Source organism: Dermacentor andersoni, chromosome 1, assembly GCF_023375885.2.
Source record: "Dermacentor andersoni chromosome 1, qqDerAnde1_hic_scaffold, whole genome shotgun sequence".
Classification (NCBI taxonomy): domain Eukaryota; kingdom Metazoa; phylum Arthropoda; class Arachnida; order Ixodida; family Ixodidae; genus Dermacentor; species Dermacentor andersoni.
The window spans coordinates 138645668-138670420 of NC_092814.1; the positions used below are offsets into that span (position 1 = coordinate 138645668).

Consider the following 24753-nt stretch of genomic DNA (forward strand, 5'->3'; position numbering starts at 1 on the left):
ACACGAAAGAAGAGGGAAAGGAGAAGAGAGAACTGAAGTTTGTTGATTGAAAAAGCCTCATAGAGAAAGCGCACGCTCCCACGCCCGAGCTATTTTTTTTATTCTGCGCGTCAGTGTGTTATTGCATTGCATTGCATTGAATTTGCATTGCGTTTTTCCTGCGAACTTTATTACTCTTTGTGTATGCCTAATTTCTTGCACTGGCTATCTTTCAAAGTATCACGAACTTTCCCAGCAAGCGACGCCTCATCACGGTTGTAAGGGCTCTGTGTATTTGCTGTGCATACCAATATCTTCATTGAAAGGGCCACTAGGCTACCTCGTCTTAGATGTTGTCACGGGCGCTTGGTTGAATGTCTGCCTCAGCTATCGGTGTCTGTGGGTTCATTTGATTCCGCTGCAGTCATTCCATCGGCAAAAATGGACAGAAGCATTTACCGTCCCGTATCCTGGCATTTTCAGGCGTGAACTGTTTGAGAGAGGAGACTGCGCCTTCGCTATCCGAACAGCGCAATGAATCTCAAAGGAAGTTGAGATGCGGCTTCTGGTGTGGCGATGTCACTTGTAGCATCCCAAGTCCGCCATACAGTTAGGAATCCCTTATGCACGCAATATTTTATGGGGTCTCCCTTTTACAAATTTTTATTTATTCCTGATAGGAATGGCCAACAGTGCGGCGTTCAATTTGTGCTGGTGCAGCATCTGCCCACACAAGCTGCCCACAGCTGCGTGTGTATATATATATATATATATATATATATAATGATCAGCACGTAAAAGACATTCTGCCATGAAAAGGAGTTATTAAAAAACAAAAGCACCTTTTTAAGTGAATAAGCGCAACGCTTCCCGAGCAGCAGACTTTACCGCGCATATTCATATATAGACTCGACTGCAGTTGTTGACGATGTTTATTTCACAGATGATTACAAGGTGAAGAAATGCAATGCGCAGCTTCTGCGGTGCGTGCATGCATCTGCAATCTCTGCCGCACTATGCCACTGGGGTGGTTAGTGGTATCACTTTAGTGGCTATATATAGCTTCGCCCTGCATGAGACCGTGCTGCTTTAGAACATGCAATGTTGATTCACGCCTTACAGAAGGGGTTGTTTCCGTTGGTCCACAGGAACTGGGCTCCACGGCCTTCGGCATTGTCGCTGAAGTAACCCATTTCGCCATGAGGTCCCGTAGAATTGCACTTCGAATCCAGAAAGCTGTCAATGCTGTCACAAGGGTTCGACTTGAATAGGCAATGTCGGTTCTCATGCATGGACTCCATGAAGTACTGTACTGAGCGGCGGTGATGGCAGAACAGATCTGAAAAAGAAAGTTTACAGTGCGCTTCGTCAGTAGTTGCTGGCATTGGAGCAGACTTTAAAAAAAAGATGTTGTGGGTTTTTGTATGCCAAAACCACAATTTTATTATGAGGCACGCCTTAATGGGGGACTTCGGAATAATTTTGGCCACCTGGGGCTATTTGACGTGCACCCAATCCACGGTATACGGGCTTTTTTTTTTTGCATTTCGTTCCCATCGAAATGCCGCCGCCGCGGCCGAGATTTGATCCCGGGCCTTCGGGCTTATAGCACTGCAACGCCATAGCCACTGCGCCACCACAGCGGGTACGAGCGGACTTGTGCTGCTTGTAATATGCACTGTTTTTCTCTGAGCAAGTTTTTCTCCCAAGCCTGCTGTGCCTACTGTGCGCCATCGTCCGTGTTTTCTTCTTTTCTTTCTTTCTTTTGATTTGCCTGTATAGTAATTTTGAGCCTTTTCCTACCGAGACTTGGTAGTAATATAAGACACTCTGTCATACATGTGTGAAAACTGCCTCCCACAATGACATCACTTTAAGTGTATCCTCTGCACGTCGCTGAGTTTGATGACGTTAAGCTGCTGGTCACGTGAGGTTGATGTGCAATGGCGGCCTCACCTCAGACTTACTCATCGTGCCTTTAGCTTTACATCATCCCCAAATTGTAAGGCACAGCTGCTGAAATATTCGGCTTGCGTGCTTTCTTCTATAATAAAATAAGATAGGACAGCTCTCGCAGGCTGAACGTCGTCTTCCACGGGATCTGCCGTATTTCATACAAAAAATACGCGACCTCACGTACTTTCTATGAAATCATATAAAATTGCTGTTGTTATGTAAGTTTTATTGGTATAGTAATTCCTTGAATCATATTTACTTGCCGAAACGACGCAATAAACATTTCCTAAATAGTTTTTCTTTCTTATTTATTCGATTATAGGTGGAACGTAGCTTACGATTTTTCCCCGGATGCGCGAAGCGCTTCGCATCGAATTGTGGTTTAGTAAGTACCAGTGCAATCCAAACCCGACAATGAATCAAATCAGGCGTCGACAAATGGCGCTACAGTATTACGGAGTAAGAGCATTGTGAGACCGGCCCCTGTTTCGTCTCTGTTACAATGCCGGCGTCGCTGTGGATACCTCCCGGACTGCCCTGGACTGACCGAGACGCGGCTTTGATCGCACGAGCGTTGGCGTATGCAGCATCTCGGGCAGTCCTGGACAGTCCGGGATGACAAATCAAAGAGACCTAATGCCTGCGCAACTCTGAAATGACGGTGGCCCTGTGAAAACACGAAATCGCTAATGTAAGCACAGGTATGCTTACCGAAAAACCAGCAACCGGGCTGCGACTTTCCACCGTTTGGGTAGAAGTTAACATGGCCGAAGGGGCTCTCTATGCCCAGCAGTCCTGCAAGAACGTTGCTCCCGGCTGTCGTGTGGATGGCGTCTACGTATGATGCGTCCTCCTTGCACACTTGGAAATCATAGGACTCGAAAAGTGGTCCGGCTGCGTCTAACGCTGGAAGAGACCGACGTCAGTTAGAAAAATCCCTGTATTTTGGCACGTTCCTGCGGAAAATCGCCTTACAATGTTATATTCTGCATGACTTAGACAATTTCGAGAATATATGTTCGAGTTTAAGCAGCTTCCCATTATACATATTCAGTGAGCTGCTGCTAATTTCTTTCATATTTTGGCTGGTTTGGGACCAGTTAACCTATAGAGTTCTTTTTAATTCACTATAATAAAAACTAGCGCTGCCGTACAGTTCTGTATGCATAGGAATGGAGGGACATGGTGACATTGGATTGGCATTTTCTCGTAGAGCTGAGACACCGTGAGGACATGTCTGGCTAGCAACGTTCCGTCTGTCACAACGCTTCGTTTCTTACTAAAACCGCGTGTAGAATGACAATTTCTCTATACTATTATGTAAAAAAAATTTTATCAACCGTGACCATTCTTGCTTGGTCGTGCAATTTATCAAACATGAGCTGTATACCGGCGACCGCTAAGGTTGGAAGAAAAACTGCAAGGTCAGCGCTCACAATGCGTCAGTTTAAATTTTTTTTTTTTTGTTCGTTCGCTTTTTATATTTAATGAGCATAAAGAGTAACGAAGTGTGCTATAAAGTAAATAGGTGATTTATGATGATTTAGTTCTAAGAAAGCAATATATGCGAGAAAATTATGAAGCTTTAAGCCAAGCCCCGTTGGAGACAAGGCTCGCACGCCTACATACCGGCATTGGTAAGGTGGCACAGAGTCTATTAGGGAACTAGTCACCTTTTTATTGACAACCACTTCTCTCAGCCGAGTTCGTCATTTTTTGTGGTGCTTTCATAGATTAAAGAAAGATAACTTAGACTGAGAACAGACCTTTGATGTGCTCGCAAACGACGTACCACTCGCAGAATTAACGGCTTACTGTGTCGTCACATACTGTGGTAACCACCAGCAAAATAATTAAGCATAGTAATTATTTGGTCACGAAGGGAATTACGAAACTGAATTATGGCTTTCGCTTACAATTTTCATATCCAACAAAAGAACACTCATCCCGACATACTATGAAGGCTGCCAACATAGCCTCATTTCGTGTTGGCCGTATGTGTCCCTTTACAAGTGCGAACGCAAGTGGTCCTACATAATATGCTTAATTGTTAGCAACGTATTTGAATCATCGTGCGCGAGAAATTATGGGTGCCAACTTACTTTTTTTAAACTGTAAAAGTAGGTGCTTTACTTTAGGAGAACTTCGCATAGGTTGAATTAACGCAATATTTCCTATAAAAATGCTAAATAATTTCTGGATTGCAACATGACTGTGGAGTTCTTTTCCGCTTTTCGTACTGTGGTCTGTGTACTTTCAGATACTTCTGTTTATGTTTGTTGTCTGCTCCGAATGAACTATAGTTACGAGTTCTCGCCTGTCCTGTATCTTTCTTGCTTTCGTCCTTGTCTTAATGTGTGCGCTTGTTAAAACCTGCAAATTTCTTAGAGTTCCTAGATGACGATTTAGGAAGCCTCCATATTTTGTAGCTCCTTGGAGCGCTCAAACATCGAGGACGGACGAGAATTGTATGCATACCGGTGATGCGCCCAATTTTGGTTCCCGTCGCGTTGAAGAAATGGCGTCCGCAGAATCCGGCAACCTGTGCGCCAAGACTGAAGCCGACCAGATATACTTGTGTGGCGTTCATGGTGTCCGGATGAGAACGTATGAGTTCTTGGATCAGCAAGGACATCTGGCGGCCTACCAAAGCAGAGTTTGCTGCCGCGGAGACGTAGTCTGGCGACTTACTGCCGTTCCTCCAGTCGACCAGTACCAGGTTCACATCATCCTGCAAGTATTAGCAAACAGTATGGCATGAGTGAGGCTAAATATAGAAATCTCCTTCTCGGGGATACTTATTTTTACGTAAGCGTTCAGTCATGGTGCTACTAAAAGCAATAAGTATATTTCTTTCGCTTATAGATGGAACTCAACCTCCCAAAGCAACAGAGAGGCTTTGAGAGACTTAAGTGCGCCTACATTTTTAGCCAGTGGTTTGGTTTTATCCACATGCGTCGGTTTGTATTAATCATGTACTGCAATTATGCAGGCCTCTTCAGTATTAGAAATAATTCATTTACCGGGTTTACGAGCCGAAACCACTTTCTGATTATGAGGCACGCTGTAGTGGGGGACTCCGGAAATTTGGACCACCTGGGGTTCTTCAACAGGCACCTAAATCGAAGTACAGGGGTGTTTTCGCATTTCGTCCCCGTCGAAATGCGGCTGCCGTGGCCGGGATTCGATCCCGCGACCTCGTGCTTAGCAGCCCAACACCATAGCCACTAAGCAAAACGGCGGTGCCTCTTCAGTATTGAACACCCTTATCTTAGACTAACTCAACCAAGAAAAAGCGTCAACACTACAGTTAGGGCACGTTGAACGATCGGTCGCATCGCGTGGTTGTTTTGAGCAGCTCACCAGATTCAAGAAGGCTTCCTTCAGGTTGATCACCCAATTCTTTTTCGCTGAGGCGCCGAAGCCGTGGATCACAAAGACCAGTTTCTTGGTTTCGTTGAAGTGAGCGACGTCGAGCGTGGCGTTGTCAGTGTAGTCTAACAGCACCGGAATATCCTTGTTAAGTCGAGAGTGGAGCAGGAATTTCGTCCCAATGACTTCCGGCGATTTCGGACTAGAGACAAAATGAGAATATTTTCCGCCTAGGCGATCGAAGCAGCCGACCTTGTCGAAGCACACCGTGTGATCGCTGTAGAAGGCATTCTTTGGAAGTTTCTGCGGAAATTAAAGGCAGAGCGTTTGTAACTGTTGCATTGTTCCCACCGACAAGATGTCGAATTGTTTGAAAGCATTTTTGTTTCGCGTGAAATATCTTTCAGCTTAAAAGCTGTCGGAAAAGCTTTGTTTTGATGAGGCGGATACATGATTGTAATATGACTGCAGAGTGCCTATACCCAAGGAATCGAGTAGAAAAGTTATCAAAGAACATTTTCCTTTCGTATGCAATAAAAATGCGGTGCTGAGTTGTCTGTTTTTCGTTTTGTCAATTTCTATGGGAAGTTCTGCAAGTGATTATCTGGGCATTGAAACAATAAAAGAGGAAATGGGTTGTAATCTCGCGCATTCAACATTTGAAAATATGCAACATGTGTAGTTACTTTGGCGGCTGGCTGACCTTACCGGGCAAATAAACTAGGTAGCATGACCAGGGAACTACCCTACGTTAGCATCCCTGACGTACAAGGTCAAAAAGCAGATTTCGGACACGCCCACATACGTAGTCATCAGCAACAATATGTTCAATATTTATTGATGCATTGCCATATAAACGGACGGGGGTGCAGGGGGGGGGGGGGGAGGGGGGTTCTCGTGCGGCATTCAGAAGTGGGGTGCAAGGCATAAAGGAGAGTAAAGCATCTGTGACACGTGAAATCGCAGAATCTGAACGGATTTCTAGACTTGCAGAGGGATGTGTCAGCATGGCCTCCATCACGCTTGCAGACGAAGAGCTGGCATATTTACGCATGCGCAGATGAAAACCCCTGGCTCGGACAGCACGTATATATTGGTGAACCACTCACAGTCATGTTGTTGGAAGTTCACCGCTCGTCCTTGTCGTCTCGTCTCAATCCGTGTCTTTCTTGCGCTACCGCCTTTAAAATATGTACCAACACTCCCAGTTCGCCACATTGCACAAGGCGTATTATAAAACAAAAAAACAAAGTAAAAGTGAAGGAGAAAAAAGAAGCAAAGAACAGAGAGGGATTCGCGATGCACGGTAATGCAAGTTGCAACTGGATGCCTGAGCAGCGACAACCTATGATTCTTTAATAATTATGGTAAATTAGCGCAAATTATTAACGGGCACAACGAACAAAGTGGACAAGAACGGGCGCTTCCGGCCTTGTATACTTTGTTCTTTGTGTCCCTTATTAATTTGCGCTAATTTACCATAATTATTATGCTAGACCAACTAGCCCAACAGTCAGTCCTCCCATGATACCTTTAACAGTATTTTTTTTTCAGTATATTCTTAGCCAGGTTCTGGATGATCACACTTATATTTTTTTGTTTCTTTTTTGGATGATCACACTTGTATTTTGCGTCACGGCTACAGGACTTCAAAGGTAACTTATCGGAGAGAAAGAAATCATAAACAACAGAAAACACTCATGCTGCCGGTAGTGGGCGCGGTACCGTTGCTCCTTACTAGGCATGATCAACGCTAATTTTCAGGCTGCTATAAACAAGTTTCAAGAAGTAGAGTAACTGCTAGATTGACGACGTAAAAACATTTTGAGAGCTTTGATATATCCTACTGGATATACCCCTATACAGACAACGACGTCACATTATGCCCCATAATTATGCGCAGTTGTTTTCAAGTAAACTGTGATTTTTCTGCTGATAAAGAACCACTGATTGCTGGATTTTTCTCCGGTGGCCTTGTTTCTCCTACGCGCTGTTATATTTAATCGTAAGTTTAATTTCCGTAAATTATACGTGCACTAGAGTAGGAAAAATCTGTTGCTGCCAAAATTTCTATTGACTTCACTGCGTCCATGCCCTCTGCTCTCACACTAATAACACAGTTTAGTTGGAGCTGCAATGACTTATGGTATGTACACCCACTGGTGCCGGCATAAGCCACACGTAACATGTCAGTCTTAACGGCACTTGTTCTTTAATCAATCAATCAATCTTTATTTATCCAGAAAATCTGGATGATCTTCATGGATAAAAGCCACTCTAGGCAACTTGACTGGGTCCCTAAAGACCATTACAGTGTGCGACGTTCATTCTACAATTATACAGCCGGGAAAATGAAAAGAAACATGTTGCAAGTACAATCAATGTTGGTGCTCACTAAGGTAACAGATTTAGAATATGAAGCACACCAGATGTTAACATACGATAAATAAATTGATCATTTTAATATACGCACTCTAATGGCACAAGAAGTCTCTGTAGCTGAAAATAAGCAGGTAAAATGAACTATAAAGAATACAAGAATACAAATTCGAGAGACATATCCGAAATAGTTGATAAGGCAGATTAATACTCTACTAAGGCAAAAGGTAAGTGCAGTATATAAATAAGGCATAAATGTGTCATTCCAAAAATCGCAACGTGAAAATAATGTTACGATGATCTATTAAAGATCTATTACGATGATCTATTAAAGCAAGGCGTAAATAGAGCGCGTTAGCACATAGGCGGATAATTTGCACATGCATTGTTCGTAAAATTCGATTACTCGATGCCAAACGCAATCAGAAGTTGTGCAGCCTTCATTTTTTATGACGCATTTTGTTTAACTATCACAGCATTCAACAATGTAGTACGTTCAACTACCGTGTCACACACTATTTAACGCTGTGCTGTTCGATGTCCGGTCTTACTCAGTCATTTTTGTTCACGAACTACCTACAAGTATCTTGGCGTCACTTTCACGGCTAACTTAAATTGGCACAAGCACGTTGACCTCATTTGTTCAAAAGCGCTTCGGAGGCTTGGTTAAGTCAAACGCACGCTGAACAATTCCACTAAAGAGTGCAAACTCACGGCCTACAAAACGCTAGTTCAACCCATCCTTGAATACGCCTCTATAATTTGAAGCTGTACAAAAAAAGCGATACGATTTATATACGGCAGGTTCGATCGCCACTTCTCCCCCTCCTCGCATGCTCAGCTATTATCCTTACAGTCGCTGGCTCGTATACGCACGTGTGATCGTCTTATCATGCTTCACAAAATTGTCAGTTCTGTTCACGTCTGCATGCCTACATCTTATGTCACCAGCTCTGTGCGTAGAACCAGGCGCACTGATTCGATGAACATTTGTCCCGCTTAGTGCGCAACTGAACTGCTTTAAATTTGCTTTCCTTCTGCCAACAATTGAACTGTGGAACAAGCTTCATGGATCCGTTAGACGACTACCCACGGAACAATTTTCTGCAGAAGTTATAAAATATATATCGTGTTAGTATTTGTTAGCATTCTTACCTCTGATGTACATTCTGTAAACCTGTTTTGCCTCTTTTATGCGACCGTTTAACCTGTTATATTGTGCAAGCGTGTCCTTGTATCTTCTAAGTTTTGTACTGACCCAGCCCCTTGCTATTTCTCGTATGGATACAGCAGTACTTGTAAATAAAAAAAAATAATAATATAGTTTAAGCAAGACACGAGGCATCGCCCTCTTATCCACCATATCTTATTGCGTTTTATCAGAAACTGCAGTGTGCTTGTTGTATTTATGGAGCGTTTTCTTTTTCATGCGTATCAGGTGACATGAGTATTGCAAGCGACCTTAAGTGGCATTGACTCCTAAAAGACTTGATGGTGTAGATTATTGCGACCCAGTGTCAGCTCCCGCGTATGATCTCCAGCGTATAAAGAAACAAAGGAGTTTTGCGCTCTTGTAGTTCTTTCTGCACCGAGTTCACCGAAACGCAGTAACGTTCGAGATACATAGCGCTGAGAACCAAACTGTCAGGCCCTCCTCGTCACGGCAATAAGCTCATCATAATTCGGCACGCTCAGCACACAAGAACGCCATTTCTTTAGGGCACTCGTTGTGTAGTCAGATGCATCGTGGTAGGTACACGAGCAGCTTCCACTGCAGTCACATTGAGTAGCGTAATTTGGCGCACAAAAATAGCAATAAATACGTGCTTTCGCATTCGCCGCTGAAAAAGGACGTGAAAAGGTATCGCACAAACTGGCTCATCTAACTTTTTCTCTTGTACTGTGTGTCTCGCCTTTGCCGCAGTTCCCCAACGTGATCGCATGACAAGGTGGCCAGCTCTCATTCTTTCCTCCCGTTAGAAGCGTCCGGAAAGTTCTATTGTAAAGAAAGGACCATATTCGTATGATGCTTCCCAGCTTATCTAGTTGACGCATACGTCCCAGTAATTCACCAGGAACTTATTTTGTCGACACGGTGAGAAAACGACACATTCCAGCAATGTGTCATTTTCCTTCCGCGTTGTCAAAGTACGTGTCCGCTGAATTTCTGGGACGTATTCTTGTCCTTTGCAAAAGGACAAGAATACGTCTATTTAATACGTATACGTCTATTTAATACGAATACGTATACGTCGTATACGTTTATTTTGCGCAACAGCATTCGCGATTTTTACACCGTCTTCGAAAATGGAATGACCTTATATTTGTTTTGCAATCTTATTTCTCAAAATTTTTTGCGGAAAATTTTTCCGACAAACTACAACGGAATATGCTTAATAATAACATCTTGGGCTCACAGTTTCCGCTCATTTATGGTGTTCTCCGATAACCCTAGTCCTCCCAAAGCCCCCGAAAGTAGTCGTATGGTGTCGGACCAAGGCTGTGATGCTGTGACCCCGCAGAGATCGGTCACGCACGGTAAGGTACCATGCCATTTCCGCATTATATATCGTTTGTCTATAATGACCCCTCTGTCAGCCGTTCTTTGCTATCATCGTCAAAGCAGAAGAATTCTCTGACCCTCTCGTTTACAATAAAGTTCGTTTCGCTAACTTAAAGGCGCAGTTTTTCACCTTGTAGCAAATTTATTAGAATTTATTCTCTGGACGCGCTCTACGGCCGCTGAACATGACATGATTAGAACTAATTTGCAGCAGGGGTGAGTCTGCCATTGTGATCAACTTTACTTTGCTCAAGCAACATAACGAAACGGCATCTTTCGTTCTTACCTTGACTGCTTCGTTGGCGAGGTGAATGCTTCGAAGCATCCTTTTCCCCCACTTCAGCTCTTCGGTGGAAATCATTTCCATATCCGAGCAGCAACCTTCTCTCTTCTCTTTCGCATCGGACTTCTGTTGTTCGCGATGAAATTTCTTGCTGGCTTCTTGAGTGGCAGCAAGCGAAGTAGCTAGCAGTGCAACTAATGAAACAAAACAAAAAAGCCGAAAGAATATGAATTACTGCTTTTCACTTCTTAAGTTCTCGCCCTATGCAACGAAAATGGCGACAGGAGTAGTGACAATAGTTGCTATGGGCAATAAGAAAGATAAAAAAAAGACATCAATGGTCTATTGCTTGGTCCTTTTAACACAATGCTCCGCTTTGTTGTGTTCGACCCTCTCGATCTTCTTTTTGTAGCATAAACTTCAGAAAAGTTTCGAAAAATTCGAGTCCCTTAGGAGCCAGATAATCGATTCTTCGCACTAAAAATAAATTCGATTGGAAGTTACATTCATTACTACCGTTTAATACTTTGCTCGCAACCCAGCATAAGCCACGCAGCCATCGTTTCTGAAATTTAATTCATTCATTCGTTGCTATTTTTTGCTGCCACCAGAATAGTTCCACAACTGCTGGTCCCTGTATTAGGCACTGTAAACTCATATGTGTAAAGAATGCATGAGAACGACTTAAAGTCATAAACTGAGTCATAAGATGTGTAGCTGGCGCCGCTGGTTACTGATCTTCTGAAGAAAGTGCATTATTGCTCGCCACCTGTCACACGTAAACTATCCTTTGTAATCATATCAGTACGCGAGAGTTTTTTTTTCTTCTTTTTTCGTGTTTTTGACTAGGCATTGCTGTAAATCTACTTTACCTCCCTCTGCGTGCAATAAAAAAACTAAACTGATTGTCCAGGCACTCAAGCAGCAATGCATACTTTGAGAAGACTGCAGGTCACTATCTCCCTGTGTCTCTTTATTGCTTTATGCTCTGTAGTGGTATATCATGTTGCAAGGTGCATGGATTAATCGATTCACTTTCTGTCAGCCTGTTTACTCTTGTGATACGTATTCATTCCTTCTTACAAACGATACAAACCGCACTCCACGGCTCCTTCAGAGGGAGTGCGTCTACATGTCAAGGCACTCCTTTTTCTCGAGACACTCGTGGTCGCAACGATTGCGTTCTCCAACATATGTATGCGTAAAATAATACTCACGACGCTCAAGCTTCTTAAACGAGGAAGTGAATGCCTGCGCACCCAAGTGCATTATTCGAAGCCGTTGACTGCAACACGGCACGCCACTTCCATGCATCACGGCACGCTATTGCGGTGCCATCCTTAATGGGGTGGTACCACTCAGTTTTGAATATTTGGCTCGCTTTTCCGAAAGGGTTGTTGCTAAGCTATGCATGCGGTTCTGTTTTGTTTTTTTCTCTCTTCGTATTTAAGTCCAAGAGCATCAAATCAGCTGAAAACTTTTTCGAAATTTAGTCGAAACCGAAAATATCTGTCTCGAGGGCCGATGTGGTATACAAATAATAATAATAATAATAATTATTATTATTATTATTATTATTATTATTATTATTATTATTATTATTATTATTATTATTATTATTATTATTATTATTATTATTATTATTATTATTATTATTATTATTATGCAAAATATCGAGGTAATGAAAATAGGCGTTATAAAGACTCGGCATTCTGGGCACAGTTGAACGTTGCTGATGACAGGAAGGAACGTGGAAAGTCTGTGTTCTCTAATGATCTTGCGCGGACTACGAAACATGATGCAACTAATAGGTTCGGGGCAAGTGAATATATCATGAAGGAGTTTGAAAAGAAACAAACTGTCAGCGCGATTATGTCGGCAGCGAAGTAAGGGCAATGACAACAATCCAGCAGTGCTAGAACAAGGTTCAATATTCGTGTTAGCAAAGCGGTGATGTTGAATGTTTATAAGCTTTTTTCTGGACCCGATTTACAATGTCACTGTTGGATCTAGAAATGCCGCTCCAGACGACCTACGCATATTCGAGTTGAGGAAGACGGTTGCGTACAACTAGCAGAACCATGTAGGAGGGGGAGGAGGGAAGAGAAAAGTAGAAGGCAGGGAGGTTAACCAGAATAACGTCCGGTTGGCTACCCTACACTGGGGAAATGGGAAAGAGGAAAACAAAGATCACAGGGAGAGAGAGGAGGGAAGGAAAGAAGGAAATTGCGGCGAGTTCGCTGACGCGTGTGGTCTTACAGAAATTGCATTAAAAGTCACAGATGGTCGCACAAACCCGTCGTCCTTAAGAAACACAAAAGCGCCTTCACCGCTTTATGGGCCGACGGGCGATGGGGGCGGTGTTCCAGCAGCACTTGCACAGAAAGTGGCCGATTGTCCAGTTTTTGGAAAGCTTTAACAAGTTCTTGTCTCTCTGGGGCATATCTTGGACAGTGGCACAGCAGGTGGTCGATGTTTTCTTCGGTGCCACAGACCTCGCATGCTGCGCTGTCAGTCATTCCAATTAATGTAGAGTATGCCTTTGTGAAGGCCACTCCTAACCAAAGGCGGCAGAGAAGCGCAGCTTCACTTCGAGGAAGTCCGAGTGGAGGTCGGAGTTGCAGGGAGGGGTTTAGTCGATGCAGTCGCGTAAGTCGTAAGTTTGGCGAGTTCCACTCGGTCACTGTGAGACTGCTTGCCAGGTGTCTAAGCTGCCTTGCAGCGTCAGTCCTCGAAAGCGGAATTGGAACCATGTAGGAGAATTTAATTCTCTCTATAGTCTGCAAACAGAGCCAAGAGAGCGCCATACCCCGCATTGCAACGCGTTTTGTGTGAGCTGAAAAGTTTAGCGTGATATCAAAAAGTACAACGAGATCGTTGATCTCACAAACCTTACACAATTGTACAGAATCTACAGAATAAGAAAAGGAAATGCTTGGTGTTTCGCATGTGAAAGTCATGACTTTGGTCTTAGCAGCATTCAAGGTGAGGTTATTATCATTGCACCATTTAAAAAAAGGAAACAGGTCATGCTGCAGAATGCGACAGTCATCAACAGTGTAAATTTGCTTTAAAAAATTTGATGTCATCGGCATATAAAAAGGAATGAAGAATCCCAAATAGCGGAAAGAACCTCATTAATAAATATTAAAAATTTTGCAGAGGTACTTACGTGTGGGAATGCGAAAGCATTATAGATGCTTTCGCGAATTTTTTATTTTTTCTGTGCGTTCTTTGTTCGCGCAAACTCTCGCCTGTATTCTAACTGCGCCCAGTAAGGCCAAGTGAAAACGTGCCAAGCTTCTGGACGCGTTCGCTTGCCCACGAGGAGTTCATAATTCGAAGGACCGCTCCGCGGCAGTCAATTGTACATTCATGATTTTATTTTCATACACTCGTGGCGCCACCTCCTAAACATTGGCTGCTCCGTCATGTGCCCAACGAAGCACGCTCGTTTAGTCAACCAGAACCGTGGAGCCGCCATGATGTCGGGGAAGCGTCTCGCACTTCGGAGGCCCGCGCTCGATTCCCACCCAGATCTAAAGTTACCTCATAATTTTTTCAAGGGCATTGATTTAATTTATTTACCTGAGAAATTTGACGTTAATTTGAGTACTTGTTGATATGGTGTTACTCTTTGCCGTCGGCCATTTTTGGTACCATTTGGTCACGCCGCCGACTACAACGTCGAATTTTCAGGTAATGGAGTATATAATCCTTCCGCATTAGAAAAAATGAGTCGCCCTAATGCTGATCCTTGAGGAACGCCACGAGTCGCCATGCAAAATGAAGACGTATGGCCATTGACGTTAACATAACATGAAATAAAAAGAACATAGCTGCACAAGAGATTGACAACTGACGAGTCAATACCAAAGTGTGTAAGCATGATCAGAGACAGTGAGTGGCTGACTACATCAAAAGTTTGCTGAGGTCACAGTAAATGGTGCCAACGTGCCCCCCTTTGGAGTACCGGCGCGGGCATCTGTGTCATAAACTGGCGAGATTTGAGATAGTGGAGCGGCCTTTGAGAAGTCAATGCTGATTCGGAATCAATGAATTTTTCACACTAAAGGACAATAGATTGGGAAGAGCGTGCTCAAAAATCTCAGACGTAGCACAGAGAAGAGAAATCGGGCAATAATTAAAGACGTGGGTTTTACAGCCAGACTTTAATGCAGGAAAAAGACGAGCAGTTTTCTACATGTGAGAGAAAGGGAAAGCATTCAAATAGTTATTAAATATAGATGTTAATACTGGGGCAAATTTTATGCCCTAAGCTTTTAGAATTGCGAAGGGTTTGCCATCAGGGCCGCATGATAAGGAAGGTTTCAAGCGCTCAATGCACACGTTGATGAGCTTTTCCTGAAGCAACACAGCACTAGATGCAAGAACCGTCGTGTGCGACCTAGTGACACCATCGTTGAAACCTGAAGCTGCTTTACGCAGAACCAGGTGTAACATTGCGACTTTTCGCAGATGATTGTGCCATTTATACGGCAATTCGCAGTACTGACGACCAAATAAAGCTTAATTCTTCTTTACAAAACATTTCCCAATGGCGCAATACGTGGGGGATGGAAATAAATGTCTCTAAAACAGCGTTCATCAGCCTAACCAAGAAAAAACGACCTTTATCATTTACGTACAATCTTAAAGGCTTGAATATTACACAAGTCGACAAAATAAAATACTTGGGTGTCACGTTCTCGCAATACTTAAAATGGGATAAGCACATCACCGATACATGCGCCAAGGCATTCAAGCAATTAGGGTTTCTACGCAGAAGACTGAGTAAAGCACCTCAGGCCGTAAAATTAACTGCCTAAAAAACTCTGGTCCGACCTATTTTAGAACACGGAAGCATAGTGTGGGACCCTCATCAGAAGTACCTTCGCGATAAACTTGAAAGATTACAGAATAGGGCTCTTACGTTTATCTATTCAAAGTATTCTTGGCACGACAGTGTATTGGACATGCGCAATCAAGCGCATTTGGCAACTTTTTTCTGCCGGCGTCATGTTGCATCTATGAAGTTTTTTTATCTCCTCTTTAACGGACACATCAAAATCAGAAAAGACGACTATATTCATCAGCCTAGCCGTCGGTCTAGTAGGACAAACCACGATAAGTGCATCCGGCCATTTAATACGCATTGCAATACGTTTAAGTTTTCCTACTTCCCTCGCGCTGTGAACGCTTGGAATGAGCTACCAAGCGAAGCTGTAAATAATCCAAATTTAAATCAGTTTTGTTCTCTAGTGGAGCAGCTAATGGACCCTGTATAAGTAATTTTCCTGTTGTAAAACGGCAGAAAGTATCTTGTAGTGTTGTATTGTTTTCGTCCGTACATTTTTCTCATGTATAGCATCGATATATAATGCTAGATTTTCTTTTCTCATGTACGCGAAGCTAACCATGTAGGTAATATAATATTGATGCACTTGTTGAAAAGTGTTCTGATCTACCTCATGTTTTCCTGTTGTCTTTTTGGGAACTTGTATCTTATTACATGCCTATGATGATGTAAGCCCACTCCCTGTATGGGTCTGCAGAAGGCCTACAGTATTGATAAATAAAAAAATAAATAAATAAACGTAAGTGTGAGAAATGGGCAGCAAAATATTCCACACTGCTTCGACTTCTACTCCACTAGAGCCGAGCAGGCGAAAACACTACACGTTTACTACAGTGCTTGCGGATATACTTCCAACGTTGCGCCAGCAGGTCGGAGGCACTCTTTTCCAAGAATACAATATAGGAGTCGAGGTCCCGCTTATAGAGGCGTTTGCAGAGAGCCCGAAAAAAGCAGAATTCTTCTCTCTACTCATTAGGCACAAGACTCCTAGATTTTCAGTGCGCACCATATTTATGCTTCAGGGCAGCAAAAAGTTCAGACGAGCTCCAGTGGGGATATTTATAGCGTTCGGCTTGTACTGAGGAATGTATTTGCACATATTGCTCAAAACAAGCTCCGTAAACTGATCTAGATAGAGTTTAACGTTGAGAAGCCAAAGCTTGACTGTGAGATAGGCAGGTATGACGCCCTGCGGAATGGTTTCGACCGCCTCGCTTCTACAATGTGCACCAAAATCTCTATATGCGAGTTGGCATGACACAGACAAACGGTAATGCTGAAATATTGCAGAATACTATATGTAAAGCTTCTTAGCATGGAGTTTTTGGCAGTCTAGTATTATTAGGCATGTAAAGCATGACAACGAAATTGTTAACCTTGTCCAATACTTGAAGTTACATTAAATAAAGAACAGTTTATGAAATTTTGATACATTCTTTGGTGGCCGCCGATGTCACCGTAGAGCTTCCTACTTGTGCCAATTTGCTCAGGGATTTATAAATTTCGGAAGTAAACTTAAATTCACGTTTGCTGCAGATAGTTGTCGATTTTTCTCTGATATATTTTCATTAATTCATAAATAGTGAGCCGCAAGTTTTTTAGGCGCACTGAATAAAAAAACGTTGATGAAAAGAGACGTCTTGTCTATTCGGTTAAATTAGGCACTAAAATTGGCTACTTTAGCTTAGCATTACCACATCTTGTTTTTTTTGCCTCTTAGTTTCTCTTTTTTTTTTTGTAGGAAATCTCATTGACCTGTCAATGTGCTACTACGAAAATTATACGCAAGTGCACTGAAGAAAACCACACAAAAAGCAGCTATTTAAACCGAATCATGCCCCCGTACACCGAAGACATTACGTCAGTTCATATTTGATACGAATCCTCCTGATCCTGCTGAAGCGTACACCTTAGAACTTTGCATAAGCAAGAGAATAGACAGCAATGAAAACATTTGTTTCAAAAAGATAAGTTTGCCTTTGTCGAGGAAGTTAGGAGACCTTATGCGCCGTACTGTTCGATTGTGCTAATGGGCGCCAGGACATCGTGCAAGTTGACATTGGCAGAACCGAACAGTACTAGGCGTGCAAGAGAGTTGGCATGACAAGTAGCATATATAGTTCGCAATCTACTCACAGAGACAGAGCTTTAGAAACATTGCCAGCGGCTGCGGGCTTTCCCGGAGACAGGACTGTGAGTCGGCTGAGCCTAACAGATGTCCGTTACTGGCAGCTTTTGTATCGTGGCCGACCTTAAAGCCGGTTGCGTCCATGAAGAGAGAGGGGAATTCTCTGGGAATAGATGTAAAGCCCTTGATAACGGACGATTTCTTTATCTCACCTGGGCACTCCTCTGTTTCTCGCTAGCTCATTATCAGTCGTGCGAACGGAACTATGCGATCTTTTCTTTCCTGACGTGCTTGCAGGGCGTCAGACGACACGCTACTACATGAGTTGAAGCGTGGCGTGTTCTCGATAAGGTTACATGCCTAACTGGCACAATATCAAGGCAGCGTCGGTTTCTGCCCTTCCTTGTACAAACAAAACGTGATGACTTACCATGAGCGCCCCGTAATCAGCGAACGCCAAAGCGATCGTACGAGCGCAAGATAGGCGCTGCAGGACGGTGAGCAAGGGCAGATTTTTGTAACGAAGCAGCAGTGTTAGGGAGTTGACGCATTTTACACTGCGCTTTGTCGCGCATGAACGCATTCACGGCAGCTCATCCTGCACCCCATTATCTAAGAAAAATATAAGGAGCACTTATTTCTTATATGACAGAACTGGGTTGTGACCTCTTACCGCTGTAGAGGCATTTTCTAAAAGTTATATAGCATGAATTTGTCGGCCACACCGTGGCTACAGAATATATTTGAAATGATTTTCAGCTATTAAAGGTGGTTCCATAATACATGCATACCTGCCACCCGGAATCTTGCGAGCATGCCCGAAGAAATTGCGCCGCAATATTTTCCTTCCTTCCCTTTCACTGAGGATTTGTCACTTGGACTGAGCTGTATTTCCTATGCTTTACATCTTCTATATTTACCTCTGAACATGTTCACAGACCTTGAATATAAAAAGGAAAGGTTGAGGATGGTTGCTGAAATTATAAAAAAACGCACCTGCGACCTTTTAGGCGTGATAATGCTTCTGCGAATATAACAACAAACAGTGAACAGCCCTGTGACCTACAATACTTCGCAAGGACAACTGGAAGCGCTAACAAAGCGATAATGGCGATAGCTGGCTAATGCGACACTGAACAGCTGAACGTCAAATTTCAAAAGAATAGAGATATTTAAGGGAATAAAAAGGCACACATCACTCAAGAGATAGGCATTTGGCGTCGAACAAATAAAATGTACATCGAAGGGCATTGCGTCAATCAGCATAGGCGTGACACAGGGGCAGTGTAACTCTTTCGGTCTATGAATAACCTTTGGGTTAATGAAGGTTGGTAGAAGAAATTTTTAGAAGAAACGAGAAGTTCCCGGCAGTTCTGGAAGTGGTGCTCTGCTGTTGTTATTTATTAACTATAGATAAATGGGAAGGTAGACTATAACAGAGCCAGCAATCTCAATACAGTCAACTGAGGCAACCCGTTTCCCCATATAACGCGCACACACCACAGACACAAACATACTAACTAAAAAACATGAATGTAAACAAAAGAAAAAAATTCTGGAAGAACTCATCTCACGATGACTGTCGACGGTAATGCGATGGTAATGCGACGGTAATAGCAATAAAGCAGTGTAGCGATGTATCATATTCCTGAAGTCACGTTAATTTCACACGTGTAGTGGTAATTCTGACTTTGGTTGCTTCGGCTCTATGCCACATACACCGGTATCGGCCCACTATGAAGTGGCACTCGTTTGCCAAGGTTGCAATGAGCACGGCGGCGTGACTACGACTGTACGGCTACGACGCAGTGACGACGATAGAAATATCAAAACGAAATGACGTCGATGGAACGGCAAAGGTGCTATGACGGGGAAGGTGTGAAAACAGCGAGATGATGATTTCTACGTTATGACTAGAGGCCAGATTTTTAGGCACTAAAAATTTATGTTTTAGGCGCCTAAAACAAGCACTTGTAGTCGCATTTTAGGATATAACCTGCTCGTAAACAATGACCTGTTTCATGTATTGAATGCGTATAGTCCATTTTCGACGCAAGAATACTGACGTAGCATTCACTTGTGAGATTTGAAAGGCTGCAGCCTTACTGTGCAAGCCACCGCTTCACAGGGATTTGCTGGGAAGACGAAGGGCCGCTGTTTTGTCAATTCGCGTACTAGAGCCAACACGCTTGTTTTTTCCACCTCTGTTGTGTCTGTGGTTTTTATTGCGCTAAGTTATTTGTTCAGTAATACATGAGGGATCGACGTTGGACTAGTTGGTGTTCGGAACCTTCCTTATGAAGGCTCTCCGAACGCTCTGCATCAACGACCCTTATTTGCCCCGTAGGGTGACCGAGTTGATTGACCACTTCAAGGAGAAAAACGCAGGAAGCCTTTCGGCGATTTCCATCGAAATAAAAGACCTTTACTACACCCTGCCGCACGCCCCGCTGTGCCTTGTTGTAAGGGAAGCCATTGACGTGGCCGGAAGCCTGAACTTCCAGAATTCGTTCGGGATCAGCATCGATAAGTTTATTGAATTGTTGATGTGCTACGTGCAGTCCACTGTGGTCACTTTCAACGAGGAAGCGTTTGTCCGGAAAAAGGGCATATGCATCGGTTCTTGTTCAGCGCCCGTGCTTAGTGACCTCCTTTTGGCAAGTTTGGACAGGTGTCTTGAAGCTGAACTATCCGGGTCCAACGTGCACTCTGTTTTTCGGTATGTAGATGATTTTCTAATTGTGCTGAAGAAGGCAGATGTCTGACCTTGCTTCCCAGATTAATACTATCTTCGCGTTTTTGCCCGTGTGCTGTACGATTTTCCCCTCACCAGTGAGCTCCCAAGGAATCTAGAGTTGGGGTTTCTAGACACTAACCTAACCTTTCTCGATGACCACATTTATTGGCACTACGCACCACGCTCAGCAAAACGCCTGCTCCCTTTCAACTGCGCCCATTCAAAACTCGTTAAACAAGCAATAGGGACCGCCGCACTAAAAAAACTGCCTTTCAAGGTCGTGCGTCCGCATGATTGATTCAAGCTTCAGAACTCAAATAGGAAGACTGACTGATGGGGAATTTCCTGTCCCGCTAATACAAGACCTAGCGTAGGCAATCCTGAAATCCATCTGAAAATGGTCGCAACACGGGCGGATTTCCCGCGACTGGTCAAAAACGAGCGTAATCCCCTACGTACACATTGTTTCTCACGGCATCAAGAAAGTCCCTCAGCAAGTAGGAGGTCCTGTCGTTTTTTCAAGCGCAAAAACAGGTTAGGCCGGCTACACAGACGTGTTAACCACGAAGGACCCAAAAAGAGTATATGCATACTGGGCACACAAAAACGCCCGTAAAATGTACCGTTGGAGTTGTGTACGAGATTCCGCTGTCCTGCAAAAAAAACGTACATGGGGCGACCCATGCTGTACCTCGATGATCGCCTCAGAGAACACAAAAACAACCTTCGCCAGAAGCAAGGGAGCAATTTGGTGCTACATTGTGGCAAATGGGGCTGCAAAGCAAACTTCTGTGCGTGTAGGGTTATCGGCAGATACCGACAGACTTACGCGTGTTCGATAGCCCAAGTGCGCGCTGTTCACAAAGGAGGCAATGTATGTGTGAGCATGGCTTCGATAGCTTTAAGCAAAAAAGAAATCACATTCCTAGACCGCTCCTGAGGAACAGTCACCTTTATAAATAGATGATTCATCTTTCCTACACAAAAACTTTAATCAATGCCTTTTACCCTTGACCATATTATAGGCGCATGCGGGGAAGCTGCACCTGGTATGTATATATCGCCTTGTTGCAATAAAGACTACGTTGTTAGTCAGTGCTGGTGTTGTCGTTCTTTCACTTGTCCTCGTCTTACGCGCTGTTTACCCCGTCCAAATACGCTTAATACGTTTATCTTGGCACTATGAGCAGGTATAGTATACATTCAATAGCCAAACTTCATTGCTTACACTGGCGCATCAAGTGCAACAAACGCGAAAAATACAAAATACGGCAGGAAAGTGACTGAAGTGCAGGATAGGGCTGTGTGTGTAGGCAGACATTATTGCAGGGGAGCTGAGTTAGTTGCTGGTCTACTGCACAGCTCAGGTGAGCCGTCATTGGCGGATATATCTGCACAACCACAAAAGAAGCTGAGTAGCCGAGAAAGATGACCACTTCACTACAGTCGACAGTGCTTCCAGTGAACCTTGCACGCTTCGACCGAACGCACGTGCAGCGCAGTCTAGTCAATAGTCTTTCCAAGCAGCAGTCGGAAGTACACCTTACTCCAAGCTGCACCTTTCTCGCTGAAATTCCCGCTTGCACTATAACATGGAGTTGCGAGCCTACTACCGAAGATGGATACTTTGGATGCTCTCTTTGCATGGCCATGCTAACCAGTCAGTGTTAGGCAGATGGTAAAATGCCCTCGCAAGCTTTGTCTGCGCAAGCGCTTATTTGCTAGGTCACATTGCCAGATGAGTTTGCCATTAGCAGCAGTCTCTGTTGTTGTTGCCAGGTCTTGTGGAAATAAATGAGCAAATGTGCTTTCGAGGCAATAAAAATACAAAGTTGCAGTTTAGCACGAAATACGAAGCATTGATACAAAAAGCGAAGTATTATACAATCTGAAGTAAATTTCGTAGTTTCATATCGGCCGTGTAAAACATTCGCTTACTAACTAAATTACCAAGTATGGTGTCACGCAGGCCCAGGCAAACGTGAACAGATCTGTCTCGATGACCCCAAACGCTCACTTTCATAACGCTGGCGTGATGAAGAGCGGCAGCAGCGACGAACAAATTCCCCTTCGTGCTTCCTGCCCCTCATTTCAACGCGGACTAGGTGCGCATGCACACAGCATAAACGAAGTTACTAGCCATCTCGGCTCGCCTAGTCCTAGCTCGGCTCGCCTAGCCAGACATGGTGTTCTCATGCGTCCCATGTCTAATCACGGCTGGGCCAGAAGAAGAGGCGAAGGCGCACTTCCTCTCTCTTCCCAACCCCCTTGCGTGAGCGAGTAGACAGCGTGTATTACGCCAACATCCGTCTCGGCTCACCCTCGCAAGCTTTTTCTCGCAACTGCAGCATATGGCTCCCGGGGCGCGATCTTACGGCATCTGGACTTTATGCGGAACCTCACGGCGACATCGTCGCTGACGGTGAAAGTTCGCTTGTAGTATCTATATAAATACTATTGCAATAAAAAGCGCACCAAAAAGCATTTTAAGTGGTAAAAGCAAAAATACGATGAGCAAAACGAGAACAAAATAAAAGCAGGGGCCAACGTTTCGACAAGTGTATTTGTCTATTTCAAGGTGACATATGCTTTCCTCAGCACACTATACATACATACATACATACATACATACATACATACATACATACATACATACATACATACATACATACATACATACATACATACATACATACATACATACATCTCACTCGATAACCGCGGAAACTCGCTGTCAAAACGCTGCAGTGAGGAAACGCGGCAGCAGCAGCGAGCGAATCAACCTTCGTGCTGCTGCTCGCATCAACGCGAACAAAACCGCAAAAACACAGCGCAGCGCGGGCTCTGTACACGTCGCAGAGGGCTTTCAAGATACAGCGGCCCGGCCGGAGTAGAGCGTGTGCCCCCTACATACCCTCCCCCCGAAGCCTTGCGCGTGACGGAAGGTGGCGCGCTTACGATCACCGGCTCAACTTCACACGCTTTCACTCGCGCATACTGCATACGGAGCACGGCGACGTCGACGGCAGAAATGCGCCGTGAGTGTCCATACACGCAATAATAAGCAATTATAGGCATTATAACGTCTCTGTCAAGCTACTTCTTAACCCATATATGGGGTTTATGCATCAAAAGGGAGGTCCCTCGCGCGCGGGATGAAGTAGGCATTTTTCTATAATTCGGCCTTTAATGTATGACAAAGGGCGAAATACAGGGCGACGACACCGGCACGAGGACAACGGGATGGCGACAACTGTATGAAGAGAATGGCGTGGCAACGGTAGTATGATGACAACCATATGAGAATGCGGGAATGACTTTGCTGGCACAACCACGACGGCATGATCGAAGATTACAGTATGACAACGGATGCATGATACCGTCCCTGTGACAACAACGCCATAACGACAGTGGCATGACTGCAGCGGCGTAATCACGATTAAATGACGGCAGCATGATCACGATACAATGACGAACAAATAAGGACGTCGATATATCGACGAACGTGGTAAACGATGACGGCATGACGACAATGGGACGACGATACTGAAGGGATGAGGATGGTGAAACGACAGCATGACGACGATGACATGATCACGAGGGTATGATGACGAATGCATGACGAAGACTGTATGACGATGATGCAGAGACGACGATGGCATGACAACGGCGTGAGGACAATGGCATGACGACGACTTCATGATGACAATGGCGTGACGATGACTATAATACTAAACCTTTATGAAGACGATGGGTGACGACGACAGCATGACGAGAGTAGAAAGATGAAGTTGAAGTGATGATGATGGCACGGTGATGGTCAGACAATGGTGGCATGATAGCGATTGTCTGACGAAGAAGGCATGACAAGAGCGGCATAATCACGATCGAATGACAATAGTATGATTACAATACACTGACGAGAGAAAGAGGGAGAGAAAAAAACTTTATTTTATGGAATACGGAGAGGGCTGGATCCCCGTGGTGGATGGAGCCTTCAGTCCAAGGACCCAGCGGCGCTGGCAGCTCTTTCGGCTCTGGTGATAGCTTTCGCTAATCCTCTAATGCCGAGCTGATCAGCACCATCTCCCACTGCTTTGGGCCACCCCCACTTTTCCTGTCTGTCACGCGACGTCACGAAAACCGCGAAAACTGATATATGTGCATATGATATGATATGTATTTGATTTGTATGTGATATGATATGTGCACACTGATCATGCATGATGAGACCGAACGAAAAAATAATTATTATTTCTGATTCAATTATTTTTTACGTCATTAGCCCTGGGTTATTAGTCAAACGTTTTCTGGCTGCACCCACTTCCCCTGTCTGTAACGCGATGTCACAAAACCGCGACAACTCGCCGTGTCAGTGTGACGTGTACGCCGAACAAAACTGATTTTTCCTGAATTGCCGGAGACTGCCCCGTTACGGAAGGAATAGAAGATGGCTGCCCGCCGATCGCTCTGGCACTGGCTACTCGTAGCTGCCTGG

General features: G+C 44.1%; 1 protein-coding gene across 2 annotated transcripts; it reads right to left on the reverse strand.

Annotated features, from left to right (window-relative positions):
- Positions 1 to 893: 893 nt before the first annotated feature.
- LOC126544347 (pancreatic lipase-related protein 2-like) lies at positions 894 to 17635 on the reverse strand. Of its 2 annotated transcripts, XM_050191636.3 has the most exons (6): positions 17527 to 17635; positions 10536 to 10726; positions 5299 to 5610; positions 4414 to 4666; positions 2647 to 2841; positions 894 to 1318 (listed from the first exon to the last, which is right to left on the reverse strand). In XM_050191636.3, the coding sequence occupies exons 1-6, from the start codon at positions 17546 to 17548 to the stop codon at positions 1089 to 1091; spliced, it is 1203 nt and encodes a 400-aa protein (XP_050047593.2). In that variant the 5' UTR covers positions 17549 to 17635; the 3' UTR covers positions 894 to 1088. The 2 variants fall into 2 exon arrangements, with proteins under 2 accessions (XP_050047593.2, XP_054918063.1); XM_055062088.2 differs by lacking the exons at positions 10536 to 10726; positions 17527 to 17635 and adding an exon at positions 6417 to 9782.
- Positions 17636 to 24753: the final 7118 nt, after the last annotated feature.